Source organism: Aquila chrysaetos, chromosome 7 (genome assembly GCF_900496995.4).
Source record: "Aquila chrysaetos chrysaetos chromosome 7, bAquChr1.4, whole genome shotgun sequence".
NCBI lineage: Eukaryota > Metazoa > Chordata > Aves > Accipitriformes > Accipitridae > Aquila > Aquila chrysaetos.
In genome coordinates, this window is record NC_044010.1 from 3125441 (window position 1) to 3150585 (window position 25145).

Sequence of the window (25145 nt, forward strand, 5' to 3'; positions counted from 1 at the left end):
CAAGCTATTAAGATTTATTCTTATGAAGGAGAAACGTCAGCACACAATACATCTTATTTTATTTATATCCCATGAACAGCGCTGCAATTCTAGGAACTTAAAATACACTGAATGGTCGCTCGTATTTACCTTCTTGGATAAGCTTCTCTTTACGATCCTGTGGAAGAAAGAGAATATTCATCATTACCCTATTAGAGAAGAAGTTTCAACCAGCCTGGGATAAGAGAAAAGCAGTTCTAGTATTTCAGCATGGACTATAGGAAGTTAGCACCACTTATGATCTTAAGGGTCTTTTCCAACCTAAATGATGCTATAAGCACAAACTCTGGTAACACGTGTTGCGGTTAAAAAGTAAAAAAGAACAAGGCATTTAGCTTCACCTACCAGCTAGAGAAGACGTGCTCAGATTGACCTCTCTGCATGCCCAGCCGCTCTCACAGAGCAGCAGAGACCGATTCCTGTGATGTATTTTTCACCAAACTAGTTGCGTCACAGCTAATTTATACATTTTAGTTTCTACCTCCTCATTCTGGCTGAATAATCCAGTTTAGAGATCTAATTATGGACAAACTTCTTCATAACTTGCCTAAATGTGCCCATGTTCACTTTCAGCCCATTTGTATCTCACTCTGCAGTCATGTACCTTTCTGACAGGTGTTGTTGCAGTACAGACACTGCAGATATTGCCCCGATTCCTTCTGCAGGATAAAACCAGAAGACTTGCTTAAGACTTAGCAATTTATCTCTTTCTTTCCTAGACACACAACAAACACTCCTTAGAGAAGAGTATAATAGCTATTGTGCTTTATATACTACCAGAAAACCAAGAAAAATCCCCAAACATCAGTAAAGAAGCTGGAATAAAGGAAAACAAATTGTCCTGGAGACTACATTAAAGACTTCAGCTTAAATATTCCCATGCAAGTATGTCTAGATTTCACTCAAACAGGTTTATTTTCAAGCACTCACATGCTAAGCCACACTTGGTGGCTAAGCCCAAGTGTGACTTCATGTAGAAAACAAAACCAGCGTGACAAAATACTGCAGAGATGCTGAAGTCTCAAAAACATTTATATCAACATGCTCAGCACGTTTCCTAAAACCTGTATTTTCGATTCATCCTAGCGAACCACATGCCCCACAAATATTCTATTAATTTTAATTGATGCTCGTGCTTCTCAGTTTATGACTTGATCTAAAAATGTTACTTTTGTGCAAAAGAGGGAAATAAAAGTGTTTTACAATAGCCATAAATTCACTAGTAAAAACAGCCACTGTCTGCCAGTCACCTAGCATCTTCTTATGTATGTATATAGCTGAGTTTTTTCAGAATGATCTACCATCGCTCAGATTCTGACGCCCACATTTCAGGAGTTAGAACAGAAGCAAGATAAACCTTCCAAAACCTTAAACATCCATCTTAGATCAGGCACTGCAATCAGCATAAGCGCTCCTCCCCATTTGCTTCATGAGGTTAGAGAAACGGTCAAGCAATTCACAGAGACATTGCTAGGTCTGTCACCCATAAGCTCCCTATTTATTTAGTTTAGAAAGGGCAGTTACTGCATGTCAACCGCTAAAAATAAGAGTCTCTTATGATTAATTTACACTGTCAGTGCTAGAGAGCTTTATTATAGCTAAATATCCTGATCAGCTGTGACTGGCCATACCCAAGGGTACAATACAGGGCTCTTGGCACAACAGGACTTTGCAACCAGTTGCGAGGCTTTGAGACAGCAGGCTCAGTATCGGCCTTCCTTCCCTCATTACTTTAATGGTATTAATCATCCTCAGGTGCAAGAGGATCCCACCAATTAAGTCTCCGGACAAATCTACATTTTACAATGTGGTTTTCACTGACGTTCATCGTTGTCAACTGACTTACCCTGTCAGCTTTAAAGGCAACAATCCAGAAGACGAGGGGGCCTATCGCAAAAAGAGCTCCTAGAAAGGACGTCTTAGGCGTCGGGCGGAAAGTAGGGTAGACGTTCTGCGTCCTAGCATAGGCCCAGCGGACCAAGGCAGGATTTTCCTGGGATGGAAAGAAAACCACAGTGAAGCCCCAGGGGCCCTGCAACGGCCACTTCACTCGGCGCGGCCCCGGTAGCCCCCGGCTCTGGGCCGGGGCCTAGCAAGCCCCAGGCCGGCAAGGCCGCCAAGGTCGCAAGAAGCCAGGCCCGGGCCCCGCTCCGGGACACCGGGTGAGGCGGACAACCCCCCCCCCCCCGCCTCCCCGCCCGGCCCTCCCCACTCACGATGATGGCCGGTGGGTTGGGATTGTTAAGCTGCAGCTGATACTGCCGCTTGAGCCGGGCGCGGATAGCCAAGCGCTCGGCATCGGCAGCGCGCTTCTCCAGCGACGCGTCGTAGGTGTCGGGGTCGAGCTCGGCCGGTAAAGAGACGAAGCGGTTGGACCGGTACGCCTCAGAGGCGCTGGGAGGAGGCCCCGCCGCCATCTTGGAGAGCCCGGCGCCGCGCAGCCTCCCGCTGCCGGAGAGGAGGCGGAGCCCCGCCTTCCCCTCGCCCCGCCCCTCTCCTCGCCTCATCCTCGCGGCCGCCGCCAGCGCCCCCTGGCGGCCCGCGCTGGCTCCGCCGGAGGCCGCCTCAAGCTGCGCCGCGATCGGCGGGAACGGCGTGTCCGTCGTCGTCCGTCGTGTCCCCCCGCCCCGGCTTCCCCTCACTGACCCGGCGTTGAGGGGGGGGGCTGACGCTTGGCAGAGGGGTGGTCACGTCAAGGGAAGGTTGGTCCCTTGTTATCAACAGTCCCGGCAGGTTCAATGGCCTCACGCCTTCCCCCGGGAAAGAAAAGGACCTCCGGGGGGGGGGGAGCTGAGGTGTGAGGGAGGCTGTGCCGTTGAGTTTGTTGCGTGCCCAGGGGATAACGGGGCCGCCGTGGCCGCGCTCTCTGTCGCAGGCCTCCGCCACGCACGTTTAAACAAAATATTCAATCTTACATAAGTAACGTGTCGCAGGTGGGCTGGGAGTTGCAAAATCCCGCCGTTATTGACTTGGAGCTAGCAATCGTCTCTTTGATTCTTTAACCGAGGCCGGGCTGGTTGGATAAGCCGCCAGATAACCTTCAGGATTGTCCTGTGGTGACTCACCGCCCTGATAAACTGTATTGACGGGTTCACGAATCGCCCTCTGCTGATGAACGCGAGGCGAAAAAAGCAAGCTCTGGCCTGAAGGTTTTGACTTCAGGAAGTTTCTGTCTTGTCAGTATTAAAAGCTTTGTTCTCCAGAGATGTAAAATAATGCATGCAAGTTGTCTTTCTGGAAACAAACTTGCCAGTAAACAAGTTTTCTGCTGGTTTTTCTTCTTTTGGTACACAAAGCAATAATAAGCAGTTACGCTGATTGGAACCAAGTAAGTTAATGGCTGTGTATATATATTTATGGCCTCATTTACACTGGGGTAACTCTACAGACTCATGTAATGTTGAATGAGGGATTACAGTTTGCTCCTAAACACACACAGAATAGTATTGCTGACTTTATTCAAGATGCTGTGCTTTGGCACTGCAATAATAGAGCAGAAGCTCTGCCTGACATCGTATGATTTCACTCTTCTTTTAACTAAGCGCTTGAAAAACAGATAATCTCCTTTTGGCCTGAGCAGCTAATGAGGAGTTGGGACTTTGCAGCTTGCTTCCAGCAGGGTGGAATACAACTTGGATATTCCTGCAGTTTGTGTACCTTGAGCACAGCCCCACAGCAGAAGACGCTTTTCCCTCTCTCAAGCACAAGCCTGCAGTCCTCTCAGAAACTCTCTCCTGGTGTTTCTCCAGCTTTTCCACCCTCATTTTCTTCACAAACATGCAGCTGCAGATCCAAGTGAAGACCAAGCTGCTTCATTTGCAGTCAGGTCTCTAGGAAGGACTTACACGCCCTGTTGCTTTGTTTCCCAGGGTGTTCAGCTTGGGACAGTGGCTCCTGTTGCATGGAATGATTTACTCCCTTTACACTCCCATTTCATGACCATCGGATTTAGTGAGCTCTGTGTCTCCAGCTCCACGATTGTCTCTCTCCATAGCTGGCATGTGGAGAGCTACTCTAGCAGCACGGTACATATACCAGCAGCACTGCCATGTGGCACTCCTGTGGTACTTTCATCTTTGAGGGTTCTCAAAGACTTGGCAGCCTGTGTTTCCCTGCCCGTGCACGGCCTGCTTCTTTAAAAGCTGTTCCTCCCTGCTCTCTCTTATTTCTTAATAAATGACACATACAGCCGTGAAACAGAGAGATTCCTGGCAGGAACAGGGGTGCAGGTTGGATTAGCATACTGGGAAGGGATAGCTGCTCTGTGGGAAATGGTGGGTGTTTCCCCCCTCTTTGCTGCATCACAGAGTGGAACAGAAAACTCCTGTCCCTGCAGATCTCCCAAAGGACTTCGAAACAGCCGAATGCTTTTCCCCCAATCTGCTGGCTCCTGAGGTCTGTCTGTAATGGTGTGGGACAGTTCCTGTGGGCAGGAGCAAAGATGGTCTTGTGGTGAAGTCACTTGGCAAAGGCAGCAGGTTCAGCTCCCAGCCCTGTTGCAGACTCTTTGTGATCTTATCTGTGCAGGTCCAAGTTGTGCCTTCTCCCTCTCCCCTGAGCTCACAGCTGTGAGTGTGCATGCTTGGCATGCACATGGTGTTGAAGTTAATTCTATTGGGAGAAAAACAGAAGGTGCAAAGCTACATTTCCATTAACAATGTAATGTACTGTATTAGAAAATCGAGCAGTGAGCCGCTATGCTGAAAACACCTTTGCATTTCATCTCTAATCACTAACTCATCCTCCCTCCCCAAGGATCAAGTTCCCCACAGGGAGTCTTTTCTGAGACAGTCACTTGTTTCGTGGGGTAAGAAAATAACTAAATCCCTTCCAGAGAAGCATATTCTCTGACACTCGAGCCTGTGCATTGCAATTTGTTGTTTTCACTCCTCCAGAGGTGATTTTTTGCATTTTCTTCATTTCATAACAGCCATGTCTCTAACTTTAAAACACCATCCTTCAGCAAAAGCCCAAGACACCAATAGTGTCTAAACCTTGCATAAGGCAATGCAGGACAAAGACAGAAATACTGCAGTCAAAGCACTTGACTGAAATCAGTGATTGTTTTTTTTCCTGCTGACAGAAACTGCTGCACAGAGTGAGAAATGCTGCGGTGACAAACTGGACTCCTGTGCAGACCTCCTGCGTCATCTGCTCCTTCTGGGCCACCCTACGGCAGACTCTGAACACAGCCTGGCTGCTGCTGCAAACCACCTTTGAAACAAAAGATTCTGCGAGAATGAACGAGACCCTGTTTTTGCCAGCCAGATCATGAAGCTCGTTTGACTCTTCTCCTGACTGCTAGTGTTGACGTAAGACAAGCAGCAGGAATATTAAACAGGCACTAGTGAGCGTGGGGCCACTCTCAGTAGGGCAATATAGGCTTGAACTAGAATATGCCAGTCATAAAACCACACCCTTGTGGGCTCAAACACCAAGACTTAAAAGGTAAGAGCCCAAGTGTTTTTCTTCTTTTTAATCAGGACTGATGATTATTGAATGTTTGAGGTTGGCAGTATTGAATCAAATTGACAATTCTCACATGAAAATGCCTTTGAAGTTTGTATCATCTGTTTTCTTCGTGATCAGCAGTAACCAGAATGGAAAGAACCAGTCAAGAAAATTAATCTTTGCCCAGAACCCTGCGGAGGGTTGACCTTGACTGGTTGCCAGACGCCCACCCAGCTGCTCTCTCACTCCTCTTCCTCAAAAGGACTGGGGGAGAAAATGACATGGAAAAGCTCATGAGTCGAGATAAGTACAATTATTAAGAAAAGGAAAAGGTGCATACAGAAGCAAAGCAAAAAGAGGAATTCATTCACTACTCCCATCAGCAGGCAGATGCCAACTACTTTTTGGGAAGCAGGGCCTCAGTATGCATAGTGGTCCCTTGGGAAGACAAATGACAGCACCACAAATGTCCTCCCATCATCCTCCTTTCCCTCAGCTTTTATTTCTGAGCATGACATCATATGGTATGGGATATCCCTTTGGTTGTTTGGGTCGGCTGTCCCAGTTACTTCCCCTCCCAGCCCCTTGCCCAGCGTCTTGCCCATCTCCTTTAAAGTTGGTGATGGGGCGTTGGAGAGAAAGCCTTGACTCTCTGCAAGCACTGCTCAGCAGTAACCAAAACATTGGTGTGTTACCAATGCTATTTTAGCCACAGATGCAAGGCACAGCACCATATGGGCTGCTGTGAAGAAGGTTAACTCCATCCCAGTCAGACCCAGTACAAAGCCATCTTGAACACTGTCCTATGCACCACTGAATTTCCAAGAATGTTCTCATCCAAATTAGTCTGAAATCAGGCACACTTCTATGACAGACTCTTCAGCTGAAGCTGCAAATAACTTCCACCTTGAGTTTAAAGTAACCCAAGATACTGACCTTCAGTTTAGACCTGTGTGATTTTGTTGGTGACTTTTCAGTCATGCTCCAAAATATACACAGACTGGGTTTGTTCAACTGTATACACAAAGTCACATCTTTTCAGAGTGGCCAGGCTAAGTGACTCTGTGCTTCAAGTGAATGAAAGAAAAATTAACCTAAATCACAGACCTGTCTACCTATCTCCGAGGTGATCGTGCATGATTCTTTCAGAAGAGACAGGTTAAATGTGCTGTCATCTTGAAAAATACTTTTGTCTGTCAAACTTGTGCTGAGTGCTTGTGGTTGCCCTGTTTGCATCAGTTGTCAGGCTGGGTCAACATGTTGCTGGGCTCTGTTTTGAATTCTCACTGACCTTTTGCAAAGAAAGCAAGCTGGAAAACAGGGGAGAAGCTGACAAGATCACTCATATCACAAGAAGGTTCTTGAACAGAGGTCCCTTACTTCTAATTCCTACCTGTAATGGGCAAGAAGGATCACTGGCTCCTGTTCCCGTTCCATACAAGTGAATGAATACTGATGTGTGTGCTGCTGACCTTCTTCTGAGGGGAATCGGTATCAGGCACGCATCTGCATGGATACATCCATGGTAAAAAGCATAGTAGATACAGAAGGGGAGCAGTGTAAAGGTATTAGGACACAGCATAGTTTATCTGGGCTCAGAACAAGTGTGTCTAATTGCAGCATATAGCTATGTTAATAAATTGTCCAGATAAATGTGATTTCTTCTGCATTAAGAACTGAAGTCCCCAGTATCTTTATCTTACAGTTGTTCAAAGGAAGCCTGGCATGCAGAGGAAGGAGTTAACATGGTTAGGGGGATTATGAATAGTTCAATCGTTATTACAGCCAACAGGCCACCCATAAATGTGTATCAAATGTTGAGCTCAGCAGGAGTTAGTTACAAAACTAGGACACTTAATTAGTCATAAAGTGCCAGGAATAATGAGAGGCGGCATTAAACAAACCATTTCTGCCTCTCCTGGGCTTGTCCAGAGACAGTGACAAGAAGCCCTCTGCTGTTTCAGCTTTTCCTGCTGAAATAAAATTTTTGACTCACACTGAATTATAGCTGTTGCTGAGCTGCTCGAGCCAGGGAGCTGGTGCTTCCTGGGAGGCTCTGGTGGGAGAAGGAGAAGCTGGCAGTGAGCATCTCTCCTCCACTCCTTTGCAGGGCATTGACTGTAGCATTTCATAATATAATTTTCTTAGCTCTCCCTCTGCTTCCAGCTGCTCACAGGAGAGTCTATTAATAGTCATGTAACGTTGAAGAGTGGGAGAGGAAGAGGTCTTAGAATGAAGTATGGTGGCAATTGGAAAGCTGAATGTCTGAGGGTAAGTCCTGTTATTGGCTAAGTGTTAGAAGTGCTTAACCAGCCAAGGGGTAACGCTATTCCTTGGCTTTGCCTCACGACGGCGGTCAGGAACCAGAGTACACCAGCAGCTGTACACCGGAGTACATGGGCTGTCGTTGCCCTGACCAGCCTCCTCTGGACCCTCCATCACCCAGTGGTCCAGGAGCAACGCTGAAGCTCAGTCCCTTGGCCTTAGCTCTTGCCTGAGCTGTGTCAAGTGTCTGTTGTGTCTAGCCTTGGACTGCAGTGGCTTGAGATCCCGGCTTGACCTCAGGCCTTGCTTGTCACTTTGGCCTTGCCTGGACATCACTGGACTGTGGCTGATCATGGTTATTGCCACTGGACCTGCCCTGATCACTTTGTTTAGCTCCCACCTCGCCTTCCCTGTGGAGCAGCCCAGTCTTGCCATCACTGGACCGCACTGTCACTCATGGAGCAGTGCTCAACCTCATGACTGTAGGGAGTGTATGTGGCACCAAGGGTGGACTCATATTGACGCCGGTAAAAATTCAAAAAGCAATTGCTAACAAGAGTCAGTGAGAGGAAACTCAAGTGTTGCAGGAAATGTCTCATGCAGGGTAAGGGGAGGCATCTTTTCTGGCCTGCTGCTCCTGACACAGATCACTGCCAGCAGCTTACGTTTCTTTTTTCCCTATTTCTCCCCAGGTGTTTTGCTCTGCCCACAAAAGAAAGGATAGATCTGCCTTGTTCAGTTTGAGTATCAGAGAAGTAGCGTTGAGTCCTCCTACCCTAAAACATGTCTGAGAGGCTGTGAGCCATCCCCTGGAGATCCTGTCTTTCCCTGTGGGCTGTGGAAAGAGTCTATTTTAGCCCAGATACTTCCCAGCCCCCAAAGTATGTAACGTGTGACAGAGTGCCGCGGCTTGTGTAGCTCAGGGCCAAACGTTACACAGCCTTTCTTGTACCTGGAGGATGCTCCTGCAAGTTCTGCCCAAACCCACAGGTGAAACCCTGGACTTGCTGAGAGCAAAGGAGAGCCCTACAAAAAATTACTCTGGCCCACAAAGCCGTCACATTCCCTCCAGTGCCTTACCTGAAGTTACCTCATAGGTTTAGCTGGATTTCCTTTCATAAACAAAATCAGTGTGGGGAAAAGGCTACGGTGTGATGATCCAACCAAGAGGGGCCAGTGAGACTTTAATCCCCAACAGATATGGCCACTCCTGCTCCACAAGACAGAAATACAGTCCCCTAAGTGTTGGTTTGGTGTCAGGGACTTTGTGTGTCCTGGTGGGGTCCACCCACGAACACTATCTTGGAGGAAGCCTCACTTTGTGGGATCATCCATTCCAAAACTTCTCCACAGCCTGCAATTCATTTTTAAGTAGAAAAAGAGCAGGACTTTATAGACAATAACTCTTTAAGAAGTCACAAATTTCTCCTTTGTACAGGAAGACACTCAAGTCCTGTGTGGGGAAAAAAACCCAGCCTGAAATCTGTGGTAGATCAGCCTTGAAGGAGAGGCAGCTCCATTGTACAGCTACATAGAAAAAGATACTCTCTTTATTTTGCTTTATATATTTTGTTAGAAGTCTGGAGCTTAAATTTTAAAGCAAGTCTTTGAGAACACACTGTGAAGCAGACCGTCAGTATGAATAAAATATGTTAGCAGGGACATGTTGAATTTAGTGTGACTGTTTGGCAATCTCTGTATCGCAGTGGGGAAGTACGTAGTTGTGGCAATGCAGAGTGGGTTTTTTTGCTCAAGTGAAAGACAGAATACAAATGAGGCTGTTGCTGCAGAATGCCAGCTAGTGGGAAAGATATACGATGTCCAGCCTGGGTATTTCAATGTTAAAAAAAAATGATGGCAATACTAAAACTTTAAACTTCTGACCTAGAGAGATACAACGGCAGAGCAGTGCTTTCCTTGGGCTCTTGTTATCATTGTATAAATCAGGAACATTAACTAAAAGAGAAATATACCTTAGCATTGCAGAACCCTGTATCCATCAGGTTTCATCTGTTTTGTTGGGGAGACTGGGTAAGGCAGCTGCCAAGATTAAAAATTGCCTCCTAAACTAATGTCTCCGTACTTCTCTAGATAACCTCTTAGCAGAGAGTTTTGCTCTTTGGATAAACCACTTCTGTTCACAGTGGCATGTCCCCCTAATCCAGCCAGTGTAATTGTGATTTGCAACCCCTAAAGGAAAGATCTCTACCTCCGGTGTGATCCTTGCAGGGCCCTTTAGACACAGTGGTTTCCCTGCTCTCCTACTGCCCCTCACTCCATCCCCTTACACGCATCTGCTTCCCCCCTACTCACCTGCAGATGTTTTTGCCCTACCCAACCCTCTCCTCCCACACTTGCACCACTGCTGAGCAGCTCTTTACTCCTTGAACCTACTTCAAATTCCTCTGCCTCCTTCACTTGCTGCTCAGTCTTTTCCCTGCTCTCTCCTGGCCATATCTCACTCACTTTCTTCCAAGCATCTTCACAAGAAGATCCAGTCATGGTGGCAGCCACATGCAAAATGCTTAGCAGATGGCAACTGTCAACCTTGTGGTACTCTGCTCCCTGCTTCCTCTCGTCCTCTCTGTGTCAAGCAGCCTGTAGACAGCACATTGGGAGCAGGGGCATCCATGTTCTTCCTACTTTGCTTTCATTTACTTTAGAGTCTTCCTGCAGCCTGAAGCCAAGGGAAGGGCAAGCAGCCATCATACTGCTTGCTGGCTCCCCTCAGCATATGAGGGCTAATCAGACTCAGTTTCTGCAACCAGACTTTTAGTTTTACAGACCAGTGTCACGGTGAAGGCTATGGAGAAGGACCCATCCATCTCTGTACAAATGCCTTGCATGGTTAATCCTTTCTTCGTGTGTCATTGTACCGTCAGGAGTGAGTTTGTCTCTGGTCAGGCACAGGCACAGCATCCCCACCTTCTGTTGCTGTGTCTTGCTGCAACCTGCTCCAGGGAGGCAGCTCTCTCTTGCTCATGACACAGTCCACCAGTCACTGCAGTGGCCGGAGCTGCCCACAGCGCATGGTCACAAACTGAATGAGTCCAAGGGAAATGGCAAAGCCTAATGCTGTTATGTCTGTATCAGTCCTTCACAGCTGGCTGGGATGCCTCTTCTGTCGGACCCATTAATAGGGAGGTTGCATTTCTCCATAATTTCCCTGGGGACTGAACACATCCCATCAGCTGAAGGAACAAGGGCAGTGACTCACCCCGCAACCTGCCTAATTCTTTCCAGGATAGTCCTTCCCACCAAGGACTAAGAATATCTGGGATATACCTACAGGAAAAGCTAATATTCCAAAATCTGTTTGTCTCGAATCCAAATGAAAATTTGAAATATGTTAAATCACTCACTCTGCACAACAGTCACCAAAGCCAAAGTGCTTTTTCTTTACAGTTGTATAACTCCTCCGCAGCACAAAACAAGACCCCATTTCCCATCACTTTGCTTTGCCCTGTGGGACTACATGAACTCCTTGACGATTTCTTGTTTTACATCACTGTACAAAGAGCTTGGACAAAGCAGGGAAACTGAGCCCTGAATCTTAAAAATCTCCTGCTTATTTTTTAAGACTAGTGAAATTACAAAGCTGAAACTTTGGTTTCCTAGTTCTTAGACATAGTTTTTGCAGATGAGTCATGGGGGTGAGATCTGCTCCTGACAGCAATGCTGCCCTTTTGTCAGGCAATGATGGAAAAAAGGTCTTTCTGGCCTGCAGAGCAGTCTCAGAGCAGAGTTACCTCTATCTGCACCCTCCCACCTCTGATAGCAGTCAAGCAAATTGCTTCAGTTGACAGATTATGGATTTTTGTCATATTTTCTCACAGCACAACCTCTTCCAAATACCAGCATCTCTGTCTTGTCTGAGTGTACCTATATTGCATCTGGCACCAGCTTTATCAAACGTTGGGTAAACCTGTCCAGCGGCTATATCCAGATTTGTGAAAAGATTTGGGACAAAGTCTTCTGATTTCCTGATCATGTAGCGTACTGCTCATACAAACTTCTTAGATACCCTGTGCATGATGCACAGATACACAACTGCAAGATGTGACACTGGCTGTGGTGAGAGGTCTCTTCCCTGGAATCTCTTGGAGGGAGAAGCTGTCACAGCACATTATCTCGATCTTGTTCAGAAGCAAAGGTGCAAAAGTGTTTCTTGATCCTAGAGTCTAGACAGCCACAGCTTTGGTCAGTACTGAGTTTAAAGCAGTTTCCTACAGAGGATACTGGCCTTTATCCATTGACCTAAAGAGACCTTGGGGCACCGCATGCAGCCCAGCTTCCTCCAGGGGGATGTCCCTAGCAGTTTAGGGATGACGATGTTATTAGCATTGGCTTGTCCTTGCCTGATACCTTGTTCCTGGAGGAAATGGAAAGTCAGGAATTGGGTGAGATCTCCCCTGGTCAGAACATCAGTTGATCAGAGCATAGATATTTTGAGGTGACTTCTTCTGGAAAAGGTTTACTTTCTTGCTTGAGAGTTGCTTGTTGTTTGTGCTCTGTGGCAGTGAAAGACCAAGATGTGATGAGGAAAAGGTGGTCATTAGTCCGGGGATGGGAGCAGTGAATCACCAGCTCCACAGCTGGAATTGCCCTTGCGACACTGCTTGACACGCTCCTGCTTTTATGGCCTGACCCTGTCTCAGTAATTGAGGTCTTTGCATCAGCTTCAGGACTTCTGAAGAAATCATCAGTCTTTCCTAGCAGTGAGAGGTAGTGCTGAAAGCATAGTGGCTTAATGATGATGGTGATAAAAATACCAATAAAAATAGTCTGACAAAATTTCCCCCAACAACCGCTTTCACAGATTTTCTGTTTTGATGCAACATTTCTGTTTTGTTTGGTAGAAACAGAAGCACCCTCTCTCCCTTCTATTAAAAAATATTTTTGTTTGTTTATTTTTCACCCCCTTTTCTCATCCTTATACCAGTTGCTAAGGAAAACAGAGGAGTAAACAAAAGGGAAAAGTGAAAGGGATAAAGGATAAGAAAACAATTCAGGTTTTGTTATTTTGAATACATTTTTTCAATCAAAACCAGAATATCATAATGATAAAAACATGAGAAAACTCATTCTAGCAAAAGCTGTTGGTTCTCCATGCTTCCTCAAATCAATTCCTGCTGCACTCTGTGTCCCTGAGTGTGGCAAAGGCAGACTAGCATGAGGCATCCAGAAAATGTTGGCTCCTGACAACATCCCTGGTTCAGGTTTAGAACTGCAGAAAAGCAATGGTAAACAGTAAATCCTATTTATTTTCTTAACAATTACCCATAACTGCTGCTTCACTTTACGAAGTAACTTCAGGTTGCTCCTTTCTGCACTAGTGATCAAAGCCTCCTGGGACTCTACATGGGTTGCTCTGGTAGGTGTGCTGCAGTCTGGCCAGGTTTGCTGGACCATGATTGAGTCCTGCTCCGAGAGGATTATTATTGATGTGAAACTTCAGCTGCCTTTCCTGAGATGAAATCAGTGAAACTCTGCAGAAAGCAAAAGGTGAATAGCAGTGACACAGCAAAACTGTTTCCTGGAAAAGATCTTTTCTACAAGGGTTCACACTGCCCTGCAGAGACTAAAAGAATCAAAACAAGCTCTGTACTCCTATAGGTGGTATCAGACATCTTGTAGCAAAACTATTGTTCTTTATTAAGCTTTAGAATACTTTTCCATTAAGTAGTCAACAATTATGCACAGCTGAATGGAGAAGGGGGTTTGAGCAATGCAGTCCCAACCTAGTAAAATAGTGGAAGGGTTCAAAAAGAAAGGAATCTCTGATCAAATTCAAAACTTAAGACATGTTTTAAAGATGTGTCTCGACTGCAGCAGTAAAAGCAATAAGGATCAATAGAAACTCTGCCCAGTATGCTGGGTTTCAGCTCAAAGAAAAAATCCTAGAGGGAAAAAATGAAGGTTTATAATAGAAGTACTGACCAGACTGGAGCTGTGATCAGTAATGCTTCTTCTACACCTTCATTCTTAACCCTGAGCTGTGCTCTGTGGGTGAAAATAGCTGCTGCCAAAATGCTAATTACTTTAAAGAAGCTGCAGTGCCATCGCTTCCAGAGGAACTTCCTATTGTGTCTGTGTACAGAGTTAAAATAAGCATCTGGTTCAGAAAATAATATTGGGGTTGCAATAGAGCTCTTCCAGCTGCTGTTTAACTTTCCCAAAGAAAACAACATAGGGGAAAAATGAAAATACAAGAGGCTTACTTACACAGAGCCCTCTCTTCACTGTAGGCAACACTGGATACATAAGATCTCGAGCTGAGCTGAGACAGAGCTCTGGGAATCCACCCAGAGCGGTCCCTGGCAGAAGGCTTTTGGGAGTGTGAGTGACAAAGGGAGGCTGGCATCTCATCAGGAGTGCAGTGAAACTGAGGACTCTTCACCAGAAAGGACAAGCTGGTGCGCTGGCCCTGCAAAAAGCACAAAGGAAGGACAAAAGCAATGTCCCTCTGCTTGGTCCGGTAGCCAATGACTGTCATAAAGATGCAATGCATGGGAGGCCTGGAAAGAGAAGAAAATACACTGTCAGGCCCCAGTCTTGGTGGATTATTAAGTGTCAAAACACCTTGCCATCTGATGATGGGGTCAAAACTCATTCTTAGGGCTGCTTTGAGAGGCCCATGAACAGCATGCCACGCTACAAAAGGGCGAGTAGGAGCTCTGTACCATTTCTTTGAAGCAGAAGAGCTCTCGATGGGGCAGGGCTGTGCAGCCCTGCTGCCTGCTGGGGAATGCCAAGAGGCTTTGTACATGATGAGGGATTTACCATCAACCTGCACGATGGCCTTTGCCCATGATGTGCAGTCCAACCCATGGCCCCTGTTGCCATTATCAGTGGGACAGTCCGGTTCGGAGATGTCTGTCATTCTTACCCATTAAACCAATGTGACTGATGAGCATTTACAGTGATGACTGTCCATCTCCTTTGTGGGAAGTGCTCATTTATCCCTCACCAGTACCAGCTGCAGCCTAGTGGGTTGCGCCTAACAGCAAGCAGTGGGATGCCTGATTTTGCTCTTGGATCTCTTGCTGACCTTGGGAAATGTCTCCCCCTGCCTACTTCAGTTTCCCTGCCTGTACAGTGCCAATAATATTTTTTATACATTTTTGTTGGTGGTTTGGGGAGTTACAAGCGGACCACGTCCCATATGCTGGAACTTCATAATGGACATTGCGTGTTCGGTTTTCCAAGGAACTCAGGAGTATGTCTGGAGTGTCGTGGTTGCTACATAATCATCCTGAGGCTTGACCCGACTGTCGCAAGGGAGGCACAGGCCAATGTCTAAGAGCTGAAGCAAAAATTTATCCATGGGAAGCTCAATAAAGAACCCCCTCTGATCACTGCAAAAGGACCATTAAAGCAGATCCTCCGAGGCTAAAAGGCTGGGTAGAGAGAGAATTCATATTCTGAGTTGTGTAGGTGCTTAGTGCATGAGGTCAGGAGACAGTCCAGCTTTTTCTGAGTTCCTAATTCAGAAGTTTTGCCCAGGGATGTTTCAGATTATTCACATCACCTAATATTTGGAAATACATATAGAGCCATTTATAGCACCAGACATTTTCATCCAAGATTAATGCAGTGGGACTGCAGTGCTGCCAGAACAAAGTCCCTCAGTACCATCTATATTGTGCCTTTGGCAGAGAAGACTAAAAGCCATTTGGCAACTGGAGGAAATAGGTTTAAAAGGGGACAGAGTGAATGGTTTTAGTTGCCTCATGTTGGGCAGGACATACCGAAAGAAATCAAGGGGCACATCACAGGGTTTTTTACCATGATGGGTTCTCATTGCTACTGCTTCTGGTGGTGGGACTACAGCTCCCAGGCTGGAGATTGAACATGGAGTAGTAGAAGTAGCTGTACCACATCGCGGGCATCTGCCCATTGTGTCCTTGGAGACCTGCCTTGGGCTTTTGCAGTGCTTCTGCAGCCCACAGTTTTAGTGATCAAATTTCATGTGTCCTTTGGGATGAACTCCACCAATCTCCCGGGAAGGCACCCCTCAGTCGTGTTGTGCTCCTCTTTGCTGGTGATAATTGCCTTTCCCTTGCTGAGTCTCCAGGGCTGGCTGCCTGGCAGCTCCGCAGCCTCGGAGGCATCTGGTGCAATTAGAGAGACAACTTGTCAGGGAGAGGGGATGAAAACAAATGTTTAAGACATCCATTAAAGACCTGCTGATGCCTGATGGTGAGCCTTCATGAAATGCTGATTTGTATACATTTCTGCTTATATAAAGCAGGTCCTTTCAGTCTCCTGGTATTTTTAGCAGCTTGATCATTTGCATGGGAATACAATCTTGGTTGCTTGGGAAATCTGTATGTCCAAAGTCACTGCTTGCAGACTCCTGATCTTTTCCAGCACAACAGGCTCTGATACCTAGCACTTGGACATAGCAGTATCCTAGAGCAGCTTTTATTTTTGCTTTTACTACTGAATTGCTAAATTCCAATTCATGACCATTGTATCTGCTATCTGCAAAAAATGAAAATAATGTTTATTCCTTGTTATTAAATGACTGCTTTGGTAAGATCATGTTTGCCTATTTTGCATGGGCTTTTGCTCACATAGATGGAAAATTACAGTTATTTGTAACTCCATACATATTTGTATCCAAACAGTTGTGTACATCGTGATCAAAATTAGTAGTAATTAAGGATAAAAAAAGTCTTAGTTCAGCAAACTAAAACAAAAAGTTTCACTAATTCAGTTTTTCTTTCTTCTTACTTCTAATGTTTAAAAACAAAGTTTCATTATTCTAATCAGCAAGCCAGAAAACCGATGATGCCACTGTTGGAGACCAGTCATATGTGTCTTATCAGGAACAGCGAACAATTTGCCAGCACCTCACAACCTGAAATGCATTTGCATAAATTCTTGGATGAACACTCATCAGTGAGAAATACATCTGGGAAATTAGTTCTGGGTCCTCATACAGCATCAAAACACCCATGTGGGTTTGAAAATCCATTTGTTAGAGAAAAGGTGGCCAGCTTTGCTGCAAGCTAAAATTTTTTGCTTCCCAATGGCTGTTGGAAAGCCTCACTGTAAACTGAGTAGGACTGAGCCTCAGGCTAGTGCAAATTACCATGCACACAGTGTTTCTTCTTTGTTTTACTGTCAGTGTTCCTGAATTCACCTTATTCTGACTTCCCAAAGGCATCGCTAACATCCTATATTTTAGCCTATATTTTATTTATGGTAAAAAAAAGGAATAAGACAAAAATGGTTCAAATTCGTGGTTGCTCTGGTTGGATTTCTATTGTCACCTCAAAGCAGAGGATATGCTGGATGTCACACTGTGCTGGCAGTGGCTGCTGAAGGAGAAATAAAATAAAATGTGTTGTTTACCAAATGGTCTTTGCAGGAAAAGGTCACTGTCCTATTATTCTCTGCCCTGCATGCCACGGTTCTGAAATGGCTATGAAGAAGGAATGAGCATCTGGTTCAGTACCCAGCTTGGGGTACCCAAGGTCAAGAGCTGCAGCGAGCCTCACCTACTCATGCCCTCGTCTTTGTCTGACGGTGGGGTGTTTGTCCGGGGAGATGAGACAGAGGGTTATGACTTCAAGCAGAAAATTAGCTGCAAAGTGCCTGATGCTGTCTTATAAGTACAAGCCCATTTCCAAGAGCTCTGGGCGACAAAGAGGGAGATCCACTGCCGGGGACTCTTTATAACTCATCCTGCTATAATAAGGCTTTTCAGACATAGGGTGGCATCTCTCCTTTGCCTCAGAAAGGGACAGTCCCTGATGTTGAAAACAGGGCAGTGCAGGCTTGCACAGCTTGTCCTGTGGTGCCGGGAAACATCACTGACACTGAGGCAGGGCTCTGATTACTGCACAACCCATGGGGTCCACATAGGATCGAGCCATATCGGATGCTCTGCCCAGCCACGTGAAATGACAGCCGTCTGCCTTCTCTTTCGCCTCGGCAAAAGTTCTCAGGTACTTTCTTCTTCTCAGACAGGGCTTGAGGTCCAGCCAAGAGGCTGAAAAGCAGGTATAGGGGGACGTGGGAGAAAAAGGACATCAAACTTCTCCAGCAGGCAACCCCCCTGCTCTTGCTGGCTAATGCTTCCCCTGGCAGAGAAGGGAGCCGTGCCCTCTGGTGGCAGAACAGGGGAGAAATAAATTTAAAACCTTTCCAAATCGCCAGTCCGAGGGCACCAAGGCAGGATCCGTACACCCTGACCCCGGCCAAAATATTTGGCCTCTGATCAGGTTCCTACTGCCCTTGAAATTCAAGCGACTCCCACATGCGGTGGGCTGCCTTGCTGCCGTCAGGGTTTCCTTGCTGCAGCCTGAGGCTCGCCTGTCCTGGGCACGCCGTCGTCCAGCCAGGATGGCAGATTTCGGAGGAGTCCTCCAGCGACTCATTGGGAAAGTGCTCTGCTGCCTAGCTGAGCTATTGCAGCTCCAAGGTACACAGCCAGGGTTATCAGCATTTGAGCACTTCGATATCGGCTCTGTCCCTCAGAGCTTTATAACAAGCCCGTCGCACGGCATGGTTAGGAAGCTTTTCAGAAAGAAAAGCAGACCTCGTTGGTTCCTGCTGAAAGATTAAGTTGACTCAGATGCAGATGCATGTGAAAAGCAAGCAGGAGAGTTTTGCTGCTTGCAGGGAGAGCCCAGACCAAATGGATTTTAGTAAGAACACCTGTGATTAGGGTGAGTGAGCTGTTTATCAAGCTGTGAAGCTTTTGTTTCCTATGCATGATGTCTTTATGCTTCCAGAGCAATCTTCTGCACAGTGGCCGCATTGTTCTTGGCATTGGTGGTACCCATCCCACGTGGGACTGTGGCTTCACACCTTCCTGGGTGCTTTCCTTTCATCCTCACTTGCTTCTCTGGGTGTAAACTGCAAGTCACTGAAGAATGAGTTTCTTACGGTTGCTTTTCACCTAAAGGAATGTGGCAAAAACATCATATGTAAGCTACCTCAGCGCAGCATCTGAATGTTACTTGAGCAACTGACCATCCCCTTCCATCATGCAGCCTGGCACAGCACAGGCAGGAGCCACCGCTGTTGCATCCGCTTCTGCTGATGTGACCTCGCAACCTAAGTTTGGAGATCCTCAGTTTGCAGGCTGCTTGAATCCGAATGAAATGACGTTGTTAGTCCTAGGCACGCAGAGCCTCCAGAAAGACTCTTCATTCCTATTAGCTTTGCCGCTAGAGGAGGTCAGCAGCACCCTTTCTCCTGCAAAGCCTTGGCTGCTGAGTGCTGCCCTCCTGCATCTTCCTTTGCACAGACAGTTGGGTGCAGACCACGCAGGGTCATGCCAGGAGCCAGTGAGATTAGGGAGGGTGATATGGGGAGTTAGGAAAGAATATAGAGAGGGAAGTAATTCCTGAGCATCAGGTCCCTGAATCTGTTTCCTCATCAGTACAGTGGTACATTATCACTAGCTGTAGTTGAATACACTAGACCTGCTGACTTTAAAAGGACTTTCCAAGTGAAAACTCCACCCAGCCTCCTCCTTCCCACTTCACTCTCAGTATTTCAGCAGTATGCAGCAACTGAGCAAGGACAGATTTCATCACATGGGTCCTCTGTATCTTGGTTTTGATTTTCTACTCAAGCAAGCCCAGGGCTTGGTGCTTGGCGTAACTCTTGTTACTGATGCTGGAGGGACATGGAACCTGTTCGTAGATATCTGAAACGGTTTGTGCATCACCATGGTTGCAAAGGTATCTCTTCAAGTGGAGCTGTCTGTGCTTGGATATTATATTTCGGTGGTTATTAGGATGTTCTGCTGTGGAGAGCTCAAGAGAGCTTAGGCATGTGTATAGCAGTCTTTGAAATAATTAAAACAGCTCGTGCGAGAAGACTATATGGTCAGTCACACCTAAAATTAATTGCCAGGGAAGGCTGGTGCAATAGTCTGTTAGTAGAGAAATTATTTCTCTAGCTCCATGCATAGCAGGCTGCTCAGTTCACTAAACCCAGTGGACTTGGGAAGATTGGTTTCAAATTACAAAATAGTAGATTGAGATTTATTTTTAAAGGTGTCCCACAAATAGGAACAGAGTGCACAATCATGGGCTTTTTATTTCTTCACAAAATAAGTTAAGAGCCTAAAGCTGTTGGCTTGTTATTTTAATATTTTTTCTGCTTAATTTTTGCTTCCAATGGGAATGCAAAGACTAAAATTTCATTAACTTTGTTGAGGTTTTGCCGCAGCTTCAGTAGTGAAATAGGGATGTTGTCAGATCTGAACTGAAAGGCTAGAAAACATATCTATTCCCCTAATTGTTTGCTGTATGAGCTACACTTTTTCAGCATAAAGCAAATAAAAATAATTTTAACAGATTAATATCAACAGAAATTACTTCTCAATTAAAATTTGCGCTCACTAGTATGTTATCTTTGTGATAATACTGCTATTTTTTCTGTTGCCTATAGAAAGTTCAAGAAAACAAAAAGTAGGGAATCCAGAATTCTTAATGTAAGCAACCAGCAGGACAAAAAAAAAAAAATTGTTGTTTGGGAGAGGACTTTCAGCTTCTCTTTTTGCACAAGAAGCAAAAGCTATTCTTGCCATTTGGAAGCAATGTTTAAAGATTCTGAATTACTAGAAAGGAATACTTTCAGTTTCCATTCTATTCTTCAGTTTTGCTTGGGACTGTATTTTTGTCACATGCACTCAGTATGTTAATCCCTTCAATTATTTATCTATTTCATGGTAGATTTAAAGCCAGCCTTTTCCACCTAAGTACACATCTGGCCTATGTAGTTTCAACTAGCAAAGGGATTTTTTTATAACTAGATATTAAAATACTGTCTTGGTTCACCGCTCCCCATAGAATCAGAGCAACAATGCAGTAGCAAAACATACGGAAAGTTTGTGTCTCCTTGCAGCTGATGGGGAAACAGGATTTTGTAAAAGATGCTCCTCTTTTATGCAGTGGAGGACCGCAGGCAGCAGCCTGCTGCTGGCAGGTTTTTTTCTGTCTGAGAGGTAACATGGCTGATGGTTCTGATATCTTATAATTAATTTACTTATAATGCCTGCTTTAGCCACACAAAAACACCCCTTGTCGTGCCAAACTAGTCACTCATGCGCAATCTGTTGTATATGAGGCATTAGAAGATGGGTTAATGAACAGTATTGGTCCTCCAGGGAAGACTCCTGTATTTCCTATAGTGTGCTATAGACTATAGGGTCCTATAGGCTCCTATATTTCATTGTGTCCACATTACACCCAGATGGCAAGAACAAAACGCAAAAGTCGTCATCTCAGTCAGGTTCAAATCCATGTTATTTAGCTGGTGTTGCAATGTTGTGTCATCTTCTCACTCTCGAAGAACACCCTCAACTTTTGAAAGAAACTTCACATTTCTTTCTGGCCATTTTCACCTGCTTTAGCTGCGAAAAGGCAAAGATTGGACTGGAAACATCATGTTCCATCCCTTGCCCTGCTGTAAATTCCCTTTGTGGTCCTTGGCAAATTGTTTGCTCTTGCTGTGACTTAGTTGCTGATCTGTAATAGAGAAACAGCACATTACTAACCAGTCTGCTGGCACGTGGGGAGCGAAAGTACGTGGCTCAATTACTACAGCAATAAGACCCTGAATTCTCGTGTGTATTTTCATGGGCACAGTTCTGGACATCCAGAGCAGTCCTCGGTGCTCTGCAAAGCCCTGCGCAGCCTCTGCTGCTGCCTGTCGCATCTCCCCTGGCCTCATCTCACCCCTCTGTCTTGACAGATGTGTCTGCGGTGCGGCCAGCTGTGTTTGAAGCACGTCGTGCCCTGCAAGGGCAAGGTAGCCAGGGTCTGGCCAAGCTCTTGCTGCCCAGTATGTGCAGGACAGGATGGGATGGGGTGGAGGAGATGGCAGGGAATTATTTTGGTCTGTGGGAGAAAAAGAAGGGCTTTCTCAGTTTATTGTGGTTTTTAGCAAAAAGCTTAAAAGAGAGAGAACAGGAGGAAGTCTAAGGAGAAGAAAGTAACAAAGAAATGTACTAAAGAAGGTTTATTTTTAAAGCAAGGCTAGGCCGCCCCACACACCTAGGCATTGATTCCCATTGCACCCCGTGCTGCAGTGGGGATGCCCCCAGGCTTCTGCAAGAGAGGCTGGCCGCAGAAAGTTACCACCAGGCTTGAATGTGAGTTTAGTATTACCATCCCAGGGAGGGCAACTGTCTTGTCTCCTCTGCGGCTTGCATCCTGAACATTTCCCTTCTCCACTTCATGCTAGCCCCAGCACAGGGACCTCGTGGGAGCCAGCAGCCATCTGGTTGGAATGTCACATCCACGCAGGCAGGCAGGCTTGTCTCTAAGGGCAAAGCAGCTCTACTTGCAAGGGCTCCCTTTTGCAGTGTAACAGGATGATGAGGAGAGGTGTACAATGCCTAGAGAGCCCCGCTTGCAAGCGCCTCCATTTCCCAGACTGCTTGGCTGGAGGAAAAGTAAAAGATGTGGCTCCTCTGCTGGTGTGAGTCTCAGCAGTACCAGTATGTTCCCACCTCGCATCTGCCTCTGCGCTGGAGGGGTGGACTTAGCAGAGGCGAGGGACGAAGTGCATCAAGCGGAGGTTGGTGAAGGAGCCTGCAAAAGGTCTGCTTCTCCAATGCCTCTCCATGAGCAGCCCTTCACCTCCCTGAGAGGAGCGCTGCTCCCCAGGATGGCAGAAGCACTTCTTTTGTTTCAGCAGCCTGCACTGACTGGGAGGGAAAAGATAAAATTTGAAGGAAAAAGAAATTGTTTTGGAGCCATTCCTTATTTCATATGTGCGAGCCTGATTCCAGGCTTAAACAATCCCTTTGTTCACAAGCCTGGGACATTTCCCTTGGCCAGGAGGGAGCTGAGACACTTCAATTTGCAGCTAGCGCTTGGCGTATGGTTTTGCTGTTGCACGCAGAAGAATGAATGAAATGAGCTTTGGGCTTCCAGGAGATCTCATGGCATCACAGCCAGGGATATTTATTATGCCTTCCTGTGCTAAGCAATCCTGGTTGGCACACAGAGAGCCCTACGTTTTAGGCTTTAAGATGAGTTAGTTTTCTTTTAAATATGTGGCAAGAAAAAAATCTGTTTATTGTTACAGCCTGCTTTCAGGGGCATGGTTTGCCCTTGGCTGATTGCACTGGACTATCATTCAGTCAGAGCCCCTGCAGAAGGGCACCAGGTTTGGCCAGCTGTGTTAGCAGAGGCTTCGTCTATCCTAGTAAATCTAAACATCTATATGGCTTAATGGTTAGCATGCTCCCTGGCCATGTTTTGGCCTGTGCCAACCAGCTCCAGCCTAGAAAAGGCCTGGACACTCTTTGAGTAAGAACTTGTGAAAGAACAGTTCCCATTTATTTCTTTATGAACTGATTAACCCTGAGTCTGGTCTCAGTTTCTGTTCACATCAAAGCCCCCTGGACAGGTCTGGGATAAAGCCCCGGATTCACTTTTAAGGCTCTGAAGAATGTATTGCATGAATATAGGTAGCACCTTTCCCGGCGTTTGGCAGCACCTCTAGGTCTATGGACATAGCAGCAGGCAAGAGGGGTTTGGACATAGCCATCCTGTTTTGGTGGAGAATTTAGGTGGCTGACATGACTCGTGCCATGCCCCTCAGCCCTTGGACCTCTCATCCTGTTTTATTTAATAACTTAGCTGCAATCAGACATGGACTGGGCCATCGCTTGGCTAGAGCAGTGGTGAGGACAACAGCTCCAAGGCAGTTCTGCTGCTGCCAGAGGCACAACCTTCCTACTTACGGAGGGATGGCGATGACCTTTGGTCATCAACACAGGGGCAATGCTGAGGCCAATGCAGGAGACTCGTCTGCCTGCCACGCAGCAACTTTCAGCAAGTCTCATTTCACTCTGTAGTGCCAGGCTGGCAACTTTGGTGATGGTTTTTGCAAGATACTTCTTTTTCATGTCCCACTTGGCCTCCCCAGTGCAGATGTAAGTCTCCATGAACCAGACTCTGCGTGGCCTGAACAGAGATAAGTTTACACAGGTGACATTTCAACACAAACAAAATCTGCAGGAGATTATAGGTTTAACATTCACCCTGAAGGCAACAGGGGCTGCTGAACCTCTCAATGAGAAAAAGCAAAAAAAGGGGAAAATGGAGAAGGTCAGGTTAAGAAAACCAATTCTGCTTCACCCAACTAGAAAAATTAAGCTCGGCAAGCCTGCGAGGATGGCAGAGGGTTTCAGCATAGCAAATGTTCTTGCTGTTGACTTGAAGCAGCTCACTTACACCCTTAATAAATAGCACAGCCTGGAGAAGAGGCTGGTGCCAAGGAGCAGAGGCAGGTGCCATAGTCAGTAGCGTGCCAGTCCCAGTGCCGAAGTCGGATGTCTCTGGCTGCGGTAGGAAGGCAGGCAGGAGGAGAGCCAGGGGTGAGCTGCTGCTGTAAGATGGCTCTCTCTTTCTCCTGCTGCTGTCTTTTTTGGACTCACTGTTGGTTGAGCAGAGCTGACGTTTGTTCTGGTCCCATCTGCTCTTCACAGAGCTCTCAGTAGCAAATCCAGCTATGGCAGCCTAATATTGCTTCACAGAATTAGCCCTCAAAAGGCTCTGGGACAGCTGCTGAAAGGACAGTCCCACCTCAAAGAGTGGAACGAAGTTGCCAAGACATGGGGTGGGATTGCTACACATCCATGATGTATGGACACATTGGCCATAGGTTTCCTTGACACAGAGTAGATGCAGTCAGCTCTCTGCTCCCTAAAGAAACCCATAGCAGGGGTTATGTCCTCTGGGCAGCATCCAGCCCAACAGGATCCTGGTTCTCAATTGGGTTTCTGAGATATTGGCGGCATATAACCAGAACTTCCTTTATCTCTGTCTTGTATGAAATAAGGTGTTTCAAAGACTCCTTGCCACCTACCACAGGCATTACTAGCTTCTCCTCTCACACCCTGCCCATGGCATGGTCCAGTGGTCTGATCTCCACCTGCACAATAGAAATACAGATGCACGTAGCTTTGCCATGAGTTTCAAGGTTGTAGCTTCAACTACAATATTATCTCTCTTGACTCCAGCTGTTCCAGGCTGTCAGGATCAGATGTGGCATCCTCCATAGGAGCATGGCAATCTGCCCATTCATACCTCCAGCTGCCTTCTCAATCAAGCTAAGCATCGTCTTAAAACATGGGTGCCCCAAGACAGATATTATCTGCCTGTTACTTCAGCAAGCTCTTGAAGAGCTGTTTTGTTTTCATTTTACAAGGGTACCTATACCAATCTGCTCCTGGTATGAGCCTTTGGGGATTTCAGTGCACAGCCTGAATTCCTCTCCTTCTGGATGCCTTTAGAGATAAAAAAAGTCTCTGTTCTTAGTCATATTTTGCCTTTTTATTTTGTAGCTGGATGTTGGCTCATCTTCCTTTTTGTTGAAATCGTCCCTACAATGAAAATGCTTTA

At 46.3% G+C, this 25145-nt stretch overlaps 1 protein-coding gene across 1 annotated transcript; it reads right to left on the bottom strand.

Annotated features, from left to right (window-relative positions):
• On the bottom strand, positions 1-2561 carry NDUFB4 (NADH:ubiquinone oxidoreductase subunit B4). The gene is made up of 3 exons (XM_030021049.2): positions 2256-2561; positions 1886-2032; positions 1-157 (listed from the first exon to the last, which is right to left on the bottom strand). The coding sequence occupies exons 1-3, from the start codon at positions 2544-2546 to the stop codon at positions 98-100; spliced, it is 498 nt and encodes a 165-aa protein (XP_029876909.1). The 5' UTR covers positions 2547-2561; the 3' UTR covers positions 1-97.
• Positions 2562-25145: the final 22584 nt, after the last annotated feature.

Excerpts from the sequence above, each read along its gene's own strand:
- NDUFB4 (XM_030021049.2), bottom strand. The coding sequence starts at position 2,546 with ATGAGGCGAGGAGAGGGGCGGGGCGAGGGGAAGGCGGGGCTCCGCCTC. Across the intron at positions 2,033-2,255 it reads CCAACCCACCGGCCATCATC|GAAAATCCTGCCTTGGTCCG; the intron begins GTGAGTGGGGAG and ends TTTCCATCCCAG. Across the intron at positions 158-1,885 it reads TTGCCTTTAAAGCTGACAGG|GATCGTAAAGAGAAGCTTAT; the intron begins GTAAGTCAGTTG and ends TTTCTTCCACAG.